This window comes from Struthio camelus, chromosome 3, assembly GCF_040807025.1.
Source record: "Struthio camelus isolate bStrCam1 chromosome 3, bStrCam1.hap1, whole genome shotgun sequence".
Classification (NCBI taxonomy): Eukaryota; Metazoa; Chordata; class Aves; order Struthioniformes; family Struthionidae; genus Struthio; species Struthio camelus.
This window is the reverse complement of record NC_090944.1, coordinates 104,498,671-104,516,625: the sequence shown is the minus strand read 5'-3', so window position 1 is coordinate 104,516,625 and position 17,955 is coordinate 104,498,671. Positions and strand designations below refer to the sequence as shown.

Below are 17,955 nucleotides of genomic sequence, written 5' to 3'. Positions count from 1 at the left end.
GAGTGACGCAAACCTGAAGTGGCAGCTGCAACATAGGAGGGGGAAGTCATTTGTGCTTTGCATGTGGTTTGTGTGAGCTTTGTCCCTGCATCCACCACCAAGCTCTTCCCAGGTGAGCTCCTCTGCAGGTGTGTGGCACGGACAGATCCTTCCTCTCCTACAGGAAAGCTGGCCACCTTGCAGAGAGGGAGGTGAACTTCAAGCAGCAGAAGTAACAAGTGAAACTGATTTTAAAGAAGTCACATCAGCATTCAGAGCTATCTAGATTCTTTTCTGAGGAAAACTCATTTCTTGGGACGTTAGAAAGTAGCTAGATAAAGGCTACGCAGGTCCATAAGCTGGGTAGCTTTGATCTTGGGAAGCAGAGCACTGAAATGCAGCTGGCTCAATAGTTCTCAGGCAAAGATCTGTGCCTTTGTTTTTAGCTTTTATATTCTGCTTTGATCTTCATGTACTGGATGCCTTGTGTGAGCCCTTGCACCCACTCTGTGCTTTAGGCTTGCTATTAGTAACGCAGAAGTATGGTGTGAAGCAGCTCAGGACAGAGTGACTTGTATCCTGGCTTTTCCCTTCACCTGTACAGGCAGAATAGGCAAGACGGTGTCTCAGTGGGTGAGATGAGTTAAACCATGCACATGGGAAAAGCATACCTCTCGTTCACACCTATCTCCACTACCAGTAAGTGACATCTACCATATCGTTTCCCACAAAGCCTGAGGCTGTAGTCAGCACTTGTGCATGTAACAGCATCCTCACCCACACAACCTGGTTCGACAAGGTCCCTCTCCCACCTCGGGCAAACCTGCCAGTTATTTAAAGAACCAAAACAAATACACCAAGGGAGGAGGCAGGTCCAGGACACATCAGCACATGCTGTCCTGTGTACGCAACGTCCCCTGCGCACCCCAGGCTGCCTGGCCCTTGCACGCACACGCGTGCCCACCTGTGGCTTTGCTTCCTCCCTCGCTCCTGAACCCCTCGGGGAACGCAGGAAAACAGCCCTCCGTTCAGGGGACGGCTCGTGGGAGCAGGGCGGGCGACCCGGGGTGTTGTATCCACGCGCGGTGCCAAAGCCCGGCGTCGGGCCCCGCGGGCGGGCCAGGGGCGAGCCGCGAGGCCAGGGCCGGGGCCGGGGCCGGGGCCGCGCTGCGGGGAGGCGGCGCGAGGCCGGGCGCGGGGCCGCGCTGCGGGGAGGCGGCGCGAGGCCGGGCGCGGGGCCGCGCTGCGGGGAGGCGGCGCGAGGCCGGGCGCGGAGCCGCTGCCCGGCGGCGGGGGGAATCCCGGGCAGGCGGGGCCGGGCGCGGCTGAGTCAGTGCGGGCAGGAGGAGGAGGAGCCGCGGCGCCTTAGCCTCTGCGCCGGCCGCGGCCCGCCGGCTTTCCGGCCATGAGCCCCCCGGCGCCGGGGCTGGGGCTAGGGCTAGGGCTAGGGCTGGGGGGCGGCGGCGGGTGCTGAAGCGCTGCGGGATGTCGCGGGCAGCGGGCGGCGAGTGCCGCAAGGAGGCGGCGGGCTGGGAGGGCGAGGAGGGGCAGTGCGACTCGGGCATCGAGTCGCTGCGCTCGCTGCCGGGCGGGCGGGAGGGCGCTGGCGCCGCCGAGACCCCGGCCGCCGCCGAGACCCCGGCCGCCGCCGCCGAGACCCCGGCCGCCGCCACCGAGGAGCGCCTGGACTCCAGCTACGGCTCCGGCGCCCTCCCCGAGCCGCTGCCCGGGCTGCCGGCCGTCTGCCACGCCGAGCCGGAGCCGCCGTCGCCGTCGCCGGAGGGGCTCAGCCAGCAGCAGCTGGAGGCGCTCACCTACATTTCGGAGGACGGAGACACGTGAGTGAGCCCCGGGCACCCTGCCCTGCCCTCCCTGCCGCGGGGAGCCGCGCTCTGCCCCCGCAGGTGCCTCTGCACCGCTGCTCTCCTGCCCCTCCATCCCCCGCCAGCCCGGGCTTGGCCCCCTCGGCTGCTAGCTGGGAGCCGGTGCCGCAGAGATAAGGAGGTCTTTATCTGTAGTGGCCCCCAGCCGCTAGTTTCTCCCGAGGAACAGCCAGCCGGTCAGTTTGTGGAAGACTCCCTGATCCCCTGTCCTAGAGCCTCCAGTTGCAGCTCACGCACAGATGCTTGGCTCCATGACGTAGATTTGGGTGGGTAACCAACAAGTGATCCAAGGCAGGTCTGGCAGGGCAAGCAGGGATAGGCAACCCTGCTCCTCTGAGCATGGCACAGAATGGACCCACTGCAGGAAACCAATTTCCACTTGCTATGGGGCCACTAGCAGCTGGATGGTGGTGTGAGAGCAAATCACCCTGCCCCCCCTTCCCTGGAGGATGCAAAACTTCATCACCAATGGACCTGGCTTCTCTGTATGAGACGGCATGTGAGCAAGACCCAAAACAAGATCAGCTATGCAGGGCAAGACCTGGTGGGCCTCCCACAGATGCTGCTCAGCTGAGCAACCTGTGAACTACTTGTTCTCTGGTCAAAATCATCTTGCTTTGCCTACCCACCAGCTGAGGGACAGCTCTCTGCAAATTTGTGGCCCACGCTCTGCCGAGGGGAAGCCCTTCTGAGTCTCTGTGATGGAGAGAACCTGTTTCTGTTGATGAGGGGGGCTTCCCACGTTCGTAATGCCCTCTTGAGGGCAGAGACATCATATTGGAGGTATCTGGGTTGGCTTCTGGTAACTGCATTCAGCTAATCATGTCTCTTTCCTGTTGTATGTTCCCTCAACGGAAGATTTTCATCATAAATGAGGGCAGAGTATGAGTGAAGCGCGCTTGCAGCTGAGAAACGCAAAGCTTTGACCCAAACCCAGGCCAGAGTTGAATACTGAGTAATGGTGCAAGAGGAAGAGAAACTAAGAGGCACTAACACCAGCAAGACAGATGAATTAGTAGTGTCCACGCAGTAGGCTTAAACAGGAGCTGCGAGGAGACTCTGTCCTCACCTCAGAGCACATTTGTCTCTGAGGCTGAAGATGAGATGGGAGCAAGCCCAAGTGTTTACTTCCTGGTTAGCGAGGAACCTGTACATCTGCTAATTAGTTCATTAATGTTCACTGTGGGATCCGCTCGGAAGATTGGTTGGAAGCCTCACAGCAAGCAAAGTTAGACTAAACGCAGCTTCCCACGCTCCCCGGTGGGGCGCTTGGATAGCTTCCTACTGCTGTCCTATCTATCTGCTGGCTTTGCAGCTCCTCCGCGTGGGAAAATTCGCCAGCTTACACAGCTGTAACTCCAGAGCCAATGTGCCCACAGAGAGAACCACAGGTCTTAATCAGACCGGTGGAAGTAATGCTGCAGGAAAGCCCCCTCGGTCCCGTTATGTTGTGCTGTGCCAAGGCTCACCAGTCTCTAGTGAGCCCAGTAGATGCAGCTGTCTGGAGATGCTTTTCCTGTTTGAGTCTGTCTCGCAAGGTGGCTGAACCCATTGCTTGTCAGACTTGCTTGGCCAGAACATCACGCAAGCGTCTAATTAACTAGGGAAACATTAATTGGCGCTGCCTTAGTTACTCTAGGCAGGAGAGGCTTTCAGAGAGCTTTCCAAGTGGTTGCAGTTGCTCTTCTGTTTTCTTTCATGCCCAGCACAGTTTAGAACAGGAAATCGGTAAAGAGCGAAGGAGGGAGTGAAAAGTCTGCTCTTAGTGCATTTTGTACAACTTGGGGCTAGGGAGGTCAGTGCAGGGAGTCTGCTTTCCTGAGATCTGCTCCCAGTGCTGGGAAAAGAACATATTCTTGTGGTCAGAGTGGTGAGGTTGTGGACTTCTGCCTCTTCTATTCCTGACTTGTCTCCTGACCCTGTGGGAGAGGTAGGTGGCATTTATATTTAGAAATGCTGAATGTCTGCCGCTCCACTCGATGCAAGTAGGACTGTGAGCGTCCAACATCTCCCTGAACTGCCACTACTTTTCTATGCAAAAACAGACTGTGGTTAATAGCAATGCTAAAGTCTGAGGAAAAATCACTCATCAAGTGATTGGGGGTCCAGAGAAAAGGGATCAGATGGCCATAGGCCGCTTCCTTTTCATCTAGCAAGGCGGACCTGACAACTTCTTTTCATCTTGGTCAGCTGCGCTTTATCTTGTGTATCTTGCTTGAACATCTGCCACAAGACAGATCCAAGACAAGACTTAGAATCATAGTATCATTATTTTTTCAGCAGACTTGGGCGATAACACTTCCTTGTAATCATTGTAATTCTGAAAATACAAAAAGTTCAGGGCTTTAGTCAAATAGTTCCTGTTTCCCCAGCTGTCCCTGCTGGTACCCGGAGGAGCAACACTCGCACAAAAGGAGCGGATGAAAGTATTGGCTGCCCGTCTGCCCTACCCTTCCAACCTGCACAGCTTCCCCAGGCTTGCCTACCTGCGCCCCCTTGAGGTGTGTTTCTCAGTGTGGCCCGTATGGCAGAAGTATACAGGGTGACTGCAGAGGGGAGAAGCAAGTGCTCAGATAGTTAAAGTCTCAGCAGGATCTTCCTTGGATTACTTCCTGCCACCTCCGCAGAAGTACATTCATCGAGGCAGGGTGAAGCAATGGGGCTAAAACAGACTGTCCCCTCCTTCAAAATTAGAGGGGCCTGGTTATGTAGGAAGGAAATTAGCTAACACAGGAGACGTGGGTGTAATGGCCAGTGAAATGTGTGGGTACCTCTGTCTGAGCAGACGTCTTCCAATAATCATTTGCTAAAACCTCAAACCCAACCACCCTTTCCCTGCGCAACTGGTAGTCCCTGCCTTGAGGAAGTCAGAGCTGTAGTAATTGGGCAATGGCACATCAGCCTTGGAGCAGGATCAGCAGAGCTGCAATAGCAGGAGAGGTCAAGGAATGGGAGGAAACCCGAAGCGACAGGCAGAGGATGGCGGATGCACTTAGGGCAGCAATACCCTGGTTATTCCATGGCAGGGTAGAGAGCAAGCCCTGCCAGAAGGCTGCTCCCTTGCCCTCAAGCTCAAGCTCTCTCCTCCAAGCATCCATCTCTTCCTTTTGAAGCAGCTCCTTTTCTGCTGAATTGAATCCCAATGGGATTGCTTTGCATGGAAGTGAAGAGAGGGGCTTTCCAGCTGCAGGAATGGCTAACTCTGGGCAGGCTGCAGTTTGTTATGGTTGTGCCCTGGCCTCCAAACAAACTCAACCTTTGTTAGGAGTCACCGAGGAAACCCCCTTGTTGCTGGCCTCGCCAGGCACGAGAGCTGCGGTGTCCTGGGAAAGGGGTGGGTGTGGGACCAGCTCCTGCAGGGCGGGATGGGATGTGACAGCATTGTCCGTTGCATTCCAACACTAGGGAAAACCTCTCCGTTTGCTAGGGCTTCTGGCAGCCTCTGGCAGCTCTAGAGAGACAGAGCTGATTTATCAGTGTGGGAAATTAGGTTGAGCTTCCTCTCTCTAGAACTATATGTTCTGTCTTAAACATGTTTCCCTTTCTTGCCGTCTTGGTCCTTGGGCCACGCGCCAGTTTGTCATCAGTACCTGATGCCACGGTGATGGGCTCCCCGGCAGCGGGCAGCTAGGCACGGTGTAGACAAGGCATGTCAGCACACATAGTCTTGCTCTGAGCCAGTCGGCCGCGATGTGCTGCGCAAGGCTTGGTGCTATGCCTCTGCAAAAGGGTGGTGGTTTTCTGCACGGAGCTCTCTAGGCAAAGCAGCATGGCTTCTCTGTGGAGGTGAAGGTCAGGGGTCCCCAGCTCAAATCAGAGAAGAAAGATCTCATCGTCCTTCAGATGGAAAATGGGACAGAGCAGTTTTGGTCAGGCGCGTGTGTGTAGGGGGTGGGTAGTGTCTCAGAGAAGGAGGGTGGCAGAGGAAGCCTGACTTCCTCCTTCCACTAGAGACAAGTGCTGCCGTGTCTGCTGATAAGAAATCACGTGCTGGTGACTTGTGTGCTGAAATGCATTAACAAGGGTTCGGGGAGAGTTAATTAAGTAAATTTGGGTCCCCGCAAGAGCTGGTGTTCTGGGCTTTCCTCCAAGTGATGGTACGTGGCAGCTGTGGTAGTGAAGGGGATCTTTCCCACTGAGCCCTTGCCTACTTGGGCAGCTATCAAGTATCAAGCCTCATCTTGTAGGGCCAAGAGCCCCTTTTAACAACTGACCAGCATGTGCCAGCCTTAACTGTCCCATCTCGTGTGGCCCTGCTCTAGAGATCAGAGCCCCATTCAGACTGTCTGCTCCTGTGTTCCTGCTTGCTCAGGGGCTGCTCTGCTGAATACAGGTGTTGCTGAATGCTCTGAACCATCTGGATCCCAGCGTGCACGCTTGCAGCAGGGGTTGCAGGCTTGGGGGAAGACTCAACTTGTGAGAGCAGAGAAGAGAAACTACTGTCAAAGAAAAGAGCAGAGGACTGGAGGGACACAGTTTTAGGGGAAGGATTAAAGAAGTCCAGCGCAGAGAGCATACCTCCTTGTTTCTAGTAGGGCTGGGAGTCCCTCTGCTGAGCTATGCTGGCTTGTTGCTGGCTGCCCAGCAGTGGGATGGCCATAGTTAATGGGAACTGGGGACTGGCATCCTGCAGTGGAACTGGATGGTCTCATAGGGCCTTTCCATGCCTAACGGCCTGCATTCTCACAGGCTGAGTCTCTCCGCTTTGCCTTTGATTAATAGGCACGTGGCCCTTCTGTCAGATGTGCTGTGTGATTGCCTCATGCTTTGAGGAGGTGCCTCTGTATCAGAGGCTGCGGGTCACGTGTGCCAATGCCTGGGCGCTCGGCTGGCTTCACGTTCCCCCTGCTGCCCCATATACTCTGGACTGGTCATACAGGATACCAGTGGTGCCATTTCAGAGGCACAGACTTCGTGCCAGATGTGAGCAGGCATGCGGACAAGGAAGCCCTTATCTCAGGGAATGGCCCTCATGGGACCCAGCGTGGTCTCTCCCCTCTGTGGGCCAGGTTCTGCTTTCTTTATGTTAGGCAGGACCTTTTTCTATGAGTAACTGATCTCCGGAGAGCTGCTCAGTGCAAATGAGGTTGATGGAACGTGGCTCGGACAGATTTGGAAACCCTTGTTTTGCTGCTCTTGTTTTTTTCTTAGGGGCTTTGGAAAGCTCCTTATCCCTTTCACGTGCCGAGGGAGTTCAAGTCTGTCCCTGTTTGCTTCTTAGCGCATTGCCATTGTGGAGGAGAGAAGAAAATGAGGCTTAACATGTGGCTGGCTGGAGGGAGGAGATCTGCTGTGCCCAGCTCCCTTTGCCCGGACTGTTGGCTCTTGCTCTGTGCATGTCAGGACTTGGGTTAGCAGGGAAGGCCTTGGAGCCCCTTAAAGTGAGTGCAGGCTGCTCTGGGCAAGGCTCCTTTAGGATGCCTGTCTGTAACTTCCTACCTGAGTTTTCCCCAGACCCCAGAAATTCCTGCATGCTGCAGGGTTACACACAGGCACAACACTTGATGTGACATGGGTAAGTCCTCTTAGGTAGGGATTGGCCCTCTGAGGTAGGGATTTTTCCCTTGTTCTAGTGACTTCAGTCTGGCCTCTAGGAAGTTTCTTCAGACTTTCCGCCTGCAAAGATTTACCTTGGAGCTAGGGAGAGACACAGGGAACTTCGGCACAAAGAAAAGGAAAGAATGCCTGGAAATTTCCATGCCCTAGGTTGCAGAAGCCCGTTGCCTGGTTATAATAGATCGCTTGAGATGGTAGGGCTTTGGGCGCTTGCACTCTGCAGGCAAGCTTGGATGCTGAGTTCAGCTGAATTAATGAAGGAAGGTTTGATTTTGTTGTTGTTGTTGCCTTTTATTAATCCCATGCGGATAAAAGAGGAGTCAGACTTGACTGTGTAGGAAGAGAGGATGTGGGGTCTGAGCTGTGAGAGCAGTTACTGTGCTCCTTTCAGTGAGCTATGTGGGATGGTCTCTGCTTCCCAGAGACGGGAAGTCCCACTGCTTAGAGCAACTGCAGGGCTGAAGAGGGGGCCCTGCGAGATCCTAGACCCAAAGTTTGTGCCTCATTAAAAGAAAACTCTGTGGCAGAGAGGATACATATGCACGGCTGTAAATGATTGTTAGGGTGTGTTGTGCAGGCTCTGGCAAAGTCCAGGCACTGTCCTCTCAGAAGAGGCTGTTCTGACCTGAAGATACCTGTGTGTACGGAAACTGTAGGAGGGTGTTTTTGCTCCTTGATGAGTAAAAAGGAGAATCTGGTCTGTGGTGTCAGCCAGCAAACCTTTCAGGTTGTTTCCTGGTTTTACTGCAATCCTTCATCTCTCTTCTCAGCCTATGTCCATGAAACTAGTTCCATCCTCCTGGGCTGGGCTGGGCTGGGCTGACCTGCTTTCTGGCTTGCCTCATCCCTCTGGTGACTGTTCTGCAGGACAGACCCCTTGTTTTGAAGAGGGTAGTCCAAGTGCACCTGATGTTTAGTGTTGCTGTGATCTGGGGCCCACCATCTGCTCGAAGTGCTCAAACGTGGGTGCAGAGTCCAGAGGCTGTGAGGTAGGGGCTGCAGTACGTGGGTGAGTCACGAGCCACCTTTGTTTCTTCCACCTCTGCCTCCCCCACCTGGGTGGGTGTCTGAAAAACGAGGTGCCCACTGCCCTTTCTCAGTGCCTCTCCTGCCAGTCAGCCCCCTGTAGCTCTCGTCTGCCCTCATCTGCCAGCACCCAAAACAGACCTTCTGCAGGGTGACATAGGAAGGGGGAGGCTGTCTCCTCTCTCTGTTGATCTCTTCCCAACCCTCCCTTTACCTCCAGAAGCAGCAGGCTGGGAGACAGTGAGGCTGCCCAGGCTGGAGATCAGGGACACTTGGACCCCCTCTTTCTACCTCACTACCTTTCCCCACCTGCCTTTCCCGCAGTGCTCCCCAGAGGAGCGAGGGAGCTTCAGGTAGTTTTCAGTGAGGTCTCTGAAGACAGAAAAATTGAAGCACTCACCAGGGAGCAATTCCTCTGTGCTCTGTCTGACGGGGCTTTGCTTCCTGCTAGCCATGGCCTCCTCCAGCCCCCCTCAAATCACAGCTGTGCCCCTCCTGGGGAGGAGAGAAGGAACCTGCAGAAGTGCATATGGGAGACCCAGGGCAGGAGCAGAGAGCACAGGGATAAGGCTACAGCGGGCTGGGATCAGTTGCTTCCTCAGTTGCTGTCAGAGGGAAGTTGGAACAGTTTTAACAGAGCAGGACAGAATTGTATTTGCATGGGGGGGGGGGGGTGGGAGGGGGGATGGAAGGGAGCCCAGGGCAGGGCTAGCAGGGGGATGCAGGGCAGGACAATGCTGTGTTTTCTGAGCCTTTTGGCAAAGGTTCATGCAGGTCTCCAAGGAAGTGGTTAGCAGGGCAGGTTAAAGGGCTGAAACAGGAGACCAGGATCAGTGTGGAATTCCCCTGCTGTTTTCCTCTCTGCTATCTCTCCTCTGTATTGCTGCTGATGCCATTTCCTCCTGTTAACAAGTTTCTCTTGTGTGAACTGTTTGCACGGTTTCCTACCCATCTGCTTAGAGAAAGTGAGGAGCCAGGAGGAGCAAATACTTCCCTCTATGGTCTGTGGACAGGGAGCTTATCTGGAGAGGCAGAGAAATTTGTCAGAGCAAATCCTGTTGGATGCTTGATCCCTTGTCCTAGATACTTCTAGGATGAGTTGGTGAAGGGAGAAGCTGCTCTGAGGACAAGGGTCCTTGCCTTGTGGATGGGGGAATCTCCACGGTCATTCCCTTTTCCCTCCCTCTGGAAAAGGTTACCTGGGGGAGCTGAAGGGACTTCATCAGTTCTGCTTGTGTGTCAGATCTGAGCATCACCCTTAACCCGTCCGTTCTCCTTGCCTTTAGTTGCAGACACCCTCAGCAGACACGAACGCTTTTCCTACCAGGCACGTCAGGTCACTTGCAAGCCTGGGAGTTGGTCAGCACTGTAGAAATGGGCTGTGCCTCCTCCAGGACTACCTTGGGCCTGTCAGTGTTGCATGTTCAGACCTGGGACCATGTTCACCCCCAGAGACAGCTCTGAGCCCTTTGCTCCAGGATCGTGGATATCTCTGACGATGTGTAGGTCACCCTCTACTGTGGCTGCTCTCTACCCATGGGCCTTTGCAATTCAGAGCACTGAAGAGTCCCCTTGTCCCAGGATGGAGCTAGTGAGCGAGCGGAGAAGCTGAGAACGAACCCAGCAGTCTACTCCTAGGCTGGCCATGCTTGCTTCCCCTGCCACAACTTCTCTCTCCGTTGCCCTTTCCAAAACTCAAGTCCCCGCTGCCCTCCCGCTGTGGCTGCAGGCATGAGCATGGGGAGGGAGCGAGCAGGGAAGTGGTGCAAGGCAGAAGAGAAGCATGCGGGCAGCTGAAGGAAGGGCAAAGGTCCGAGCATGGCGCGTGGCAAGGAGAGGGCTGCTTCTGGCAAAGGCATGGGGCTGGGGCTGGATGAGGAGAGGTGTCTAGCAGCAGGTGGAGATCTCTCCATCACTGCTCCTCTGGATTTGTGGCTCAGCTGAGAGCGCTGCATGCCAGCAGGTAGCAGTCTGCCAATGGCCTGGCCTTGTGGCTGCTGTGCTGAAATGGGAGTTGTGCTTTTAGCCTTGGCTGGAATAAAGCAGGGATTCACATGCTGTCTGTGCCTTGTGTCTCTTGGCGTTAGGAGGTTTCCAGGTTAGCAAGAGACGGTCCGAATTCCTGGCTTGTGTCACTGTAATGCATCTATCCATGGCAAAGAGTCCCTCTCCCTGTGCACGCACACGCATGATGGGCTCATCCCACCCTGGTGGCTGCTCTGTGATTCCCCTAAGTAGCTCATGGCTCTTGCACCCGTTTCAGGAAGTCAAGGCCTGGCAACAAGGAAAGAGGGGAACTAATGCGGAAATGAGAGCACAGGAGGAGGCTGTGCCTGGGTGGTGAAGGAAGTGGGGGGACAGAGGGGGGAGCCAGTCCTTTGAAGCAGGCATATCCCAGCTTCAAGGTGAAAGCCTGAGCTCTGCCTGGATGGGAAAAGCCACTGATCGTATAACTCCTAATGTTTCTGCAGCATAGATGTCCAAACTTGCTAGTCCTCAGCTTCAACTCTGGGAGCTGAGCCCAGCTCTCCTGGCACTCAGCCACTTTGTTGAACTGCAGAGCCACCAAAGCCAGGAAGAGTGAGGTGCTGGTGGTGGAGAGGCTGCCTGGGGTTTCCACCTTGCACGTGTGACTGCTCCACCTGCCCCATGTGACAGTGTGGGCATGACGTGGGGAGCCGCTGAAGGGACCGGGGGATTCCTGGGGAGGATGGAGGTGTGGAGGCTGACTGCAGCGCGGTGCGACCCCGGCGTACACTCTCGCTTAGTGCAGCTCTGTCCCCCCAGGAGCCAAGTTTGGCTCTGGAAAGTGAAAGCAGCAGAGGCTTAAAGTTCAGCCTGAATTGCCTTGGAAAGTCCCTTGCCTGAACAGTCTTATCTGTCCTATACCTGAAAAAAAAAAGGCATATCCTGCAGCTTCCTCCACACGTGGCGCCTAGGAGTGGGTTTGGAAGAACAAGGGCTATTCCTGAAAATGAGCAAAGAACACAGGTGCCACAGCCTTGTCTGATCAAAAACCCGCTAGGGAATCTCCCTGCCCTGATTTACTAGGGCTAGGAAAAGCGCGAGAGCGTTGGGGGAGGGCTGTGCCGCCATGTGAGTTTTGCAGCTGCCCCCCCGCCTCTGCCCCTGCCCCGCAGCCCCTGCTAGCCTGGCTCCTGGCGCCCTTCTTCCTCCTTGCTCCTGCCCCACGGCCCTCCGCCAGCCCAGCCTTCCGGCTTGGCCCCTGCCCCATGCCCACCGAAGGATGCTGCCTCCTGTCCGTGTGGCTCCTTAGCCAGGCCTCTGTCTTATCTCGCAGGCCCCCTGCCCCTGGGAGCGCTAGCAGCAATGGGGGCACCCCATGGCATTGCGGAGGCAAGCGTGGGTGGCCTCTCCTTCCAGCGGGGAATTCCCTGCCTCTGCATGACCTGGGGCTTCCCCAGGGACACAGCCTTTCAGGCGCAGCCTCTCCCCTGGGCGGCAGGGCAAAGAGGAACCCGTTTGCTTTGCTGCCAAAAAGGGGACTTGGCTGAGGGTCTCTGGGGTCCCAGGTGCTGGCTCGACCTTGGGCAGGGCTTTGGAGGAGGTAGCACTGTAGCCCTTCTACCTCTCGGCAGCCTTCGAGGGCCATATGGCCCTCCTGTCCCTTCACCTCGTGTATCCTTGCCCTGCAGCCCTCCCCCTTGCCCTGTTGTGGGGAGGCTCTGGGCTAGCGACCTGTGGGGTGCCCGCTTTATCTTGCCCCGGGAGCAATTGCTCCTGTTTTTCCACATGCTGCATTTCCTTGTCAGGCGGCAACCAGACAAAGAGCGGAGCCCGTGCTGGGGAGTGTGTGTCACGCAGATAAAGCACTTTTGGAGGAGCTAGCTCTTGGGCTGCTCAGCGAATCCATGTCCTTCCCCTGCAGCTGGCTAAAGGCAGTCCCTAGGCTGACTTCACCTTCTTTGCTGCAGTCCTTTAGGGCCGTGTACTGCTTTTTTTATGTGTAGAGGGATGCCGGCTGCTCCCTCACAGGTGCAGGTGGCACCCTGTTCTTGGGAAAACCCGGGGTTGGGGTGTCTGGCCATGGCTGCTGAGGCTGACAGAGCTCTCGCTCTTCATCCCTCGACCCTGCTTGCCTCCACCAAGCAGCGTGGGCGGCACGAGCTCAGTTAGAGCTCGGCCTTTGGTTGGAGCTGATCCCTGCCAGAGATAAAAGCGACCACAGGGCCCGAGCACGGTGAGGAGGCAGTATGAGGCTCATCTCTTGTCATGAGCTTGCAGAGCAGGAGCTGACACCCACTCGTTCTCGTTGGTGCCCCTCACCTGCGCGTGTTTGTGAGCTCAGCCTGCAGCCTGGGAGAGGGGAGGCAGAGGCCTGCCATCGGGTTGCCTTTCGGTGCAGGCCCTGGGGGTGCTGCCTGCCGAAAGGGGGCCGAGACCCTCTCTGGCAGGAGGGAGGCTGGGGAGCAGAAGCGCAGGGCTGCTTGCTGGCGGGCTGGAGCTCAGCAGGTTAACGGTGCAAGGCTGGAAATTCCCTCCCGGCTCGCTTCTGTCTCTCTCGCTTCTGTTCTGACTGCGCCGAGGACAGCAAGGGCCGGCGTGAAACTCGCACAAGCGCCGTTGGTAGGCTCTCGCTCATGGGCCTTGTGGCGGGGCAGAGGAGGGGAAGGGTAGGCTGGAAATGAAACCTGTCCTTGGGCAGTGAGACCCCAGGCTCTGGGACCGCCAAACAGCCATGAATGGCATGTCCGGAGGAAAGGAGCTCTCTGCCGGCCACCCGGCTCTGTCGAATACACTGAGGCTGTCTAGTTCTGTGCATGTCCCTCTGCTCTGGCACGCTGTGTGGCAGCCTTGCTGTGGCAGGGCCAAAAGGGAAGGATGTGGAGGAGAGGAAATTGGTGTGGACTGGCAGATAGCTTGGCACGGGGACTGCGGCGTGCAGGTGATCTTGGAGCGCTGCCGGGCTCCTGCCCAGCTTTTGCTGCCCGCCTTTGCAGAGGGGAAAGCAGAAGTGTGGTGCGTAGCAGGCCGGCGACAGGGGAAGTGGAATTCCCCTGGCAGCTGCCAGAGTCCAAGCCTCCGGTTCCCTCGGCGGCAGCCAAGCCCAGCCCATGGGCTCTGCAAAACAGATCCCGGGCTCGTCGGACCTCCTCGGGTTGGAGGCCTGGCTTTGGATACCTCTTGCTGGGTTTGAGTCCTGTGTATGTCGTGAGGTCAAGGGAGGACCCTTTAGCTGCTCAGAGGGGACAGAAGAGTCCCATCCCGCTGTGACGTTGAGGCTGAAGGTCTGCCCAGGGGAACCTCAGGCTGCCTTTCTGTCTTGCTACTGAGAGAGGGCAAAATTGCAGAGCTCTGAATTGGGGGGAGGGAAGACGACTTGGGGGAAGGTGGGGAGATTATTTCTCCATGCAGCACTGGAGGCTTTCTGCTCTTGATCATGACACTCATCCCTATTGGATTTTTTTTTCCCCTTCCCCCATCCCTTTATCCCCTCTGTAGGTTGGTTCATCTGGCCATTATCCACTGTGTCCCAGATGTGGCTCTCTGCTGCATTGCTCAGCTGCCCAGAGAGGTGCTGGAGATCCAAAATGACCTTTTCCAGGTAGGCAGATGTGATGAGGAAAGAAGGCAGGTGCCACAGGCTGCTCCCTGAATGGGTGCCAAATCTGTCTTTCCTTTCCCCAAGGCTTCCCTACCCCCCTTCCTCCAGAGCTTGGTGAAGGTCCTATGTGAGCAGTCTCTTTTTGGGGAGGGGGAGAAGGGTGTGGGATCCCATCTTGAGAGGGGGATGACAGCTCCCAGCACCACAGGGCGAAAGGAGTGCCCATGCAGACCCCTTACCACATACACCTGGGCAGGTGTCAGACAGCCAGGGCCCTGGGACATTGCGGATGTCTCCAGAGGGTGGAGCAGCCATAGCGTGACCGTGGTAGAGTAAATAACCTAGGACAGAAAGACCTACCTGTTGGGCTCACCAACCTGCATGGCTGATCCCTGAGCTGAGGTGCGAGGAGCAGCTGGGCAGGCTTTACAAGGGGCAGTAAACCTTTTGCAGCCTCTCTGCAACAGCCACACTTAACCGTGGGAGAGAGAACTGCTCCTACGCAGCAGACTGCCCACACTGCTGTGGTGATTCGTGTAGGTTGGCATTGCTGAGCAAGCCTATCTGGCCTGCTGGGGATCCCCCACTTCCTAATTTTTGTCCCCACATCCTCACTAGACCCCGCTCCACTTAGCCGTGTACCTGGAACAGCCCAGCGTGATCCAGGCGCTCATCCACAAGGGAGTCAACCCTGGGCTGCAGGACCGCAACGGCAACACCCCGCTGCACCTGGCCTGCGAGCAGCAGCAGGTGCAATGCGCCCAGCAGCTGCTGCAGGGCACAGCCCTCCCAGACGACACAGTCGAGCCCAGTGGGCACAAGCAGGACCTGCAGCTCCAGAACTGGCAAGGTGAGACCTGGGGGCAGCCCAGACCTGTGGTGGTGGGTGCAAGTGCCAGGCGTGCCTCTGGAGCTGTGGGGTGTGTGTGCAAGGGGGGCCAGCTGCCATGTCCCGGTCAGAGACTGTGTATTGCATCTGCAGTCATCTGGGCGTGTAACAGAGTGGGCTCAGGGCTGGGGATGGTGTGCCTCAGGATGACCTGCAGTGACAATGGCTCTCTCTCCTGTCTCTCCCCCCCAGGCCTAGCCTGTCTGCACATCAGCACCTTGAAGGGGAATATCCAAATGATGTCTCTACTGCTGCAGAGCGGAGCCAACATCGATGTTCGGGTAACGTTGGACACGGTGCCGTGGCGCTGCTCAGCCAGGCTCCCTTTTGTGTCAGCAGTCCTGCAAACTCCCTCTAGCCTCAGGGCTGGCACTGCCAGGCAGCGTCAGGGTTGCTGTGGGGCTTGGGAACACCAGATTTTGAGGGAGCAGAAAGGAAAGCCATTTAGGAGCTATCAAGTGGCAAGGGGGGATTTGGCTGCATGACTGCAGTCAGGGCAGGGGACTGCCTCCTTTTCACCCAGCCAAGAGGGTGCAGGTGGGTTCTGGGGGGCTGATCTGAGGGGACCCTGCACCCACGTCCTTGTCATCCACTTGTTCCAGGAGGGCACGAGTGGGAAGACCCCATTGCACCTGGCTGTGGAGTGCCGCAACCGCAGAGCTGTCCAGTTCCTGCTGCGCAACGGGGCATACGTGGACGCCCAGATGTATAACGGGTGCACCCCTCTCCACCTGGCCGTGGGCCGGAAGGATGTTGCCATCGCCGCCATACTCTCGCACTCCGGGGCTGACACCCTGCTGAGGAACATGGAGAACGAGACAGCCCAGGACCTCGCTGATGGCAACGATGATGTGAGTGCGAGTGGGGAGGCTTGTGGCTCTGGGAGTGTGTCGGAGGGTGCAGGAGTCGGCTACTTTGGGGCATAGATGAAGGGGAGCTCCTACTCCTTTCTGGGTCCCCACAGGAGTTCCTAGCCATGCCCATCCCAACCTCCCCCACTGGGGAGCCTGTATTGGTGCTGGGGGGCAGTGGGGTGGCTGCCTCTGGCCCTAGGAAAAGCCCAGGTATGGTTTCTTGGCGCTTTCCTGGGGAGGTGGGAGTCTGCAGGGCTGGCTGGGCAGTTCTGGGCCCCTACCCCGGCTTGGTGGAGATGTGACCCTGGATCCTTATGCCTCTGCACCCTTGGCCTTTGCAGATCCTCGCCTTGCTGCCCTTCGATGACCTGAAGATCTCAGGCAAGCCCGTTGTGTGTTCTGAGTGAGCAGCTGGACAAGTTTGGCCCAGAGGGCCGCCTCCTTGCTCTATGTTGTTGCCCTGATGCCCGCTGGGACATTGTCTGCCTGCAGTTCAGTGGGTACAGAGCCAGTTTGGGAGACGTTATTCTCCCCTGCCCCCCTTGTAGCAAAACGTTGGTGGCCTTGGGCTGCCTTCCCAAACAGAGGAAGGTGGCACCACGAGCACTACAGAGGGGGATCTCTTCATTTAGGATTTCTACTTGGCAGGGTCTGTGCTGCAGACCAGCAGGACTGAATTTCCCATCACTGCCAAGGATCTGAATTGTAGGGGTCTCCAGGCTCCAGCTTACCGAGGCAAGGAGCAGGAATGGACTCCTTTTCACACTGTACAGTGGATGGAGCATCCTCCAGCACCCCCAAACACTATCAGAATAAGTGTGGGGTGAGGAGAGTTAACACTCAAATAAATGTTTGTTCTTGCTGCGGGTGCTTGAGGTCTCATGTGATCTAACCCACTCCACCCCTCCCCCCCCCCCTGCAGCATCAGGGAGGCAGAAAATTACTTTGGGCCCCTGGCCATGTGAGGGCTGCAGGTGTTTCCCATCCTGTCCTGTCTGCCTGTTCCCTCGGGTCCTGCTCCCTTCCTAGCACAGCAGCAGGTGAGCAGGAGCCCTGGCACTGCCTGCAGTGGAGGTTGGCAGGGAGGCACAGAAATGGGGAGGAGGGCAGGGGATTCCCCATTTGCAGAGCTTTTCCAGCGTTCAGGGCCAGCCCTGGGGGATCCCAACCTGGCACTCCGTTCCCCTGCTGTCCTGCCAAGCTGTCTGGCATGGGAGCTGAAGATGGTCTATGGCAGGTGCTGGAAGACCAGGTTATTGATCCCTGCTTCTGCTGTTATGACTGACAGCTCTCTGCCTTACCGTGCCTTGGTTTCCTCTTTTGCAAAGAAGGTGGAAAGATCCTGGCTTGGGAGGAGAGGTTGTGTAAAAATTTAGAGCATGGGTCTTGCCTGCGCTTTAGATTCCTCGGGGCTGAAGGCCGAGGAGGTGGCAGGGTTATCTCCCCGTCCCTCCTGCTGTGCAGCTCACCACTCTTCCCTGCCCCCTCTCCTAGGGAGAGGAGCACGTGTGAAGCATTAGGGAGCCCACCACTGAAGGTGCTGGGGGAACGGAGATGCTGAGCACGCCTTACCCCATCTCAGCCAGGGAAATTCCCCACTTGCTGCCTGGGAGCAGCTGTTATTGTTTGGGGCAAATCTTGGATGGCGCAATCAGCTGAAATGCTCCAGAGCAAGCCTTCTTCTTCCTCCTCCCTTCTTGGAAAGACAGATGCAAAGGAATGGTGCCAGGAAAGCAGCACTGGCTCCCCCCAAGCCTCTCTGGAGTTTGTTTGGTCTCTTCCGCAGCCCTTGCCTGGATTACTCCACTTTTTTGAGCCTCCATCTTCCACTGTTTGACAGGACTTCAACCCTGCTGCAAGCAAGCTACGTTCTGCTTGCTGGCCTCGGCCAGCACCTACCAGGACAGGGTGCCGCGCGTCGCGACGCCTGTGCTGCCTCTCCTTGACGGCGGGAACTCTTGCTTCAGAATGGCCTAGAGCGGGAACGAGGGGCGCTGCGGGGCTGAGCGGCCCGGTGGGGCCGGGGCTGAGGTTGCGCAGGAAGGAGGGGCGGGGGGTGGAAGGGAAGAGGTAGAAGCAATAGTGATCCGCACTACCTTTTTTTTTTTTTTTTAATAAATTTTTTTTTAATGAGTGTCTTGTCAACTGTATGCTAGGTGGCCCCCTGGCGGTGGCAGGCAGCCCCACACCCTCGTGGGCAGC

General features: G+C 56.7%; 1 protein-coding gene across 1 annotated transcript; it reads left to right on the top strand.

Moving 5' to 3' along the window:
* The first annotated feature begins 1,339 nt into the window (after positions 1-1,339).
* On the top strand, positions 1,340-16,617 carry NFKBIE (NFKB inhibitor epsilon). Its single transcript, XM_068939524.1, has 6 exons — positions 1,340-1,817; positions 13,908-14,010; positions 14,629-14,860; positions 15,092-15,180; positions 15,502-15,750; positions 16,095-16,617. The coding sequence occupies exons 1-6, from the start codon at positions 1,465-1,467 to the stop codon at positions 16,158-16,160; spliced, it is 1,092 nt and encodes a 363-aa protein (XP_068795625.1). The 5' UTR covers positions 1,340-1,464; the 3' UTR covers positions 16,161-16,617.
* The last annotated feature ends 1,338 nt before the right edge of the window (positions 16,618-17,955 follow it).

Coding starts and splice junctions, on each gene's coding strand:
- NFKBIE (XM_068939524.1), top strand. CDS start 1,465: ATGTCGCGGGCAGCGGGCGGCGAGTGCCGCAAGGAGGCGGCGGGCTGG. Junction 14,011..14,628: donor TCCAAAATGACCTTTTCCAG/GTAGGCAGATGT, acceptor CATCCTCACTAG/ACCCCGCTCCACTTAGCCGT. Junction 14,861..15,091: donor GCAGCTCCAGAACTGGCAAG/GTGAGACCTGGG, acceptor TCTCCCCCCCAG/GCCTAGCCTGTCTGCACATC.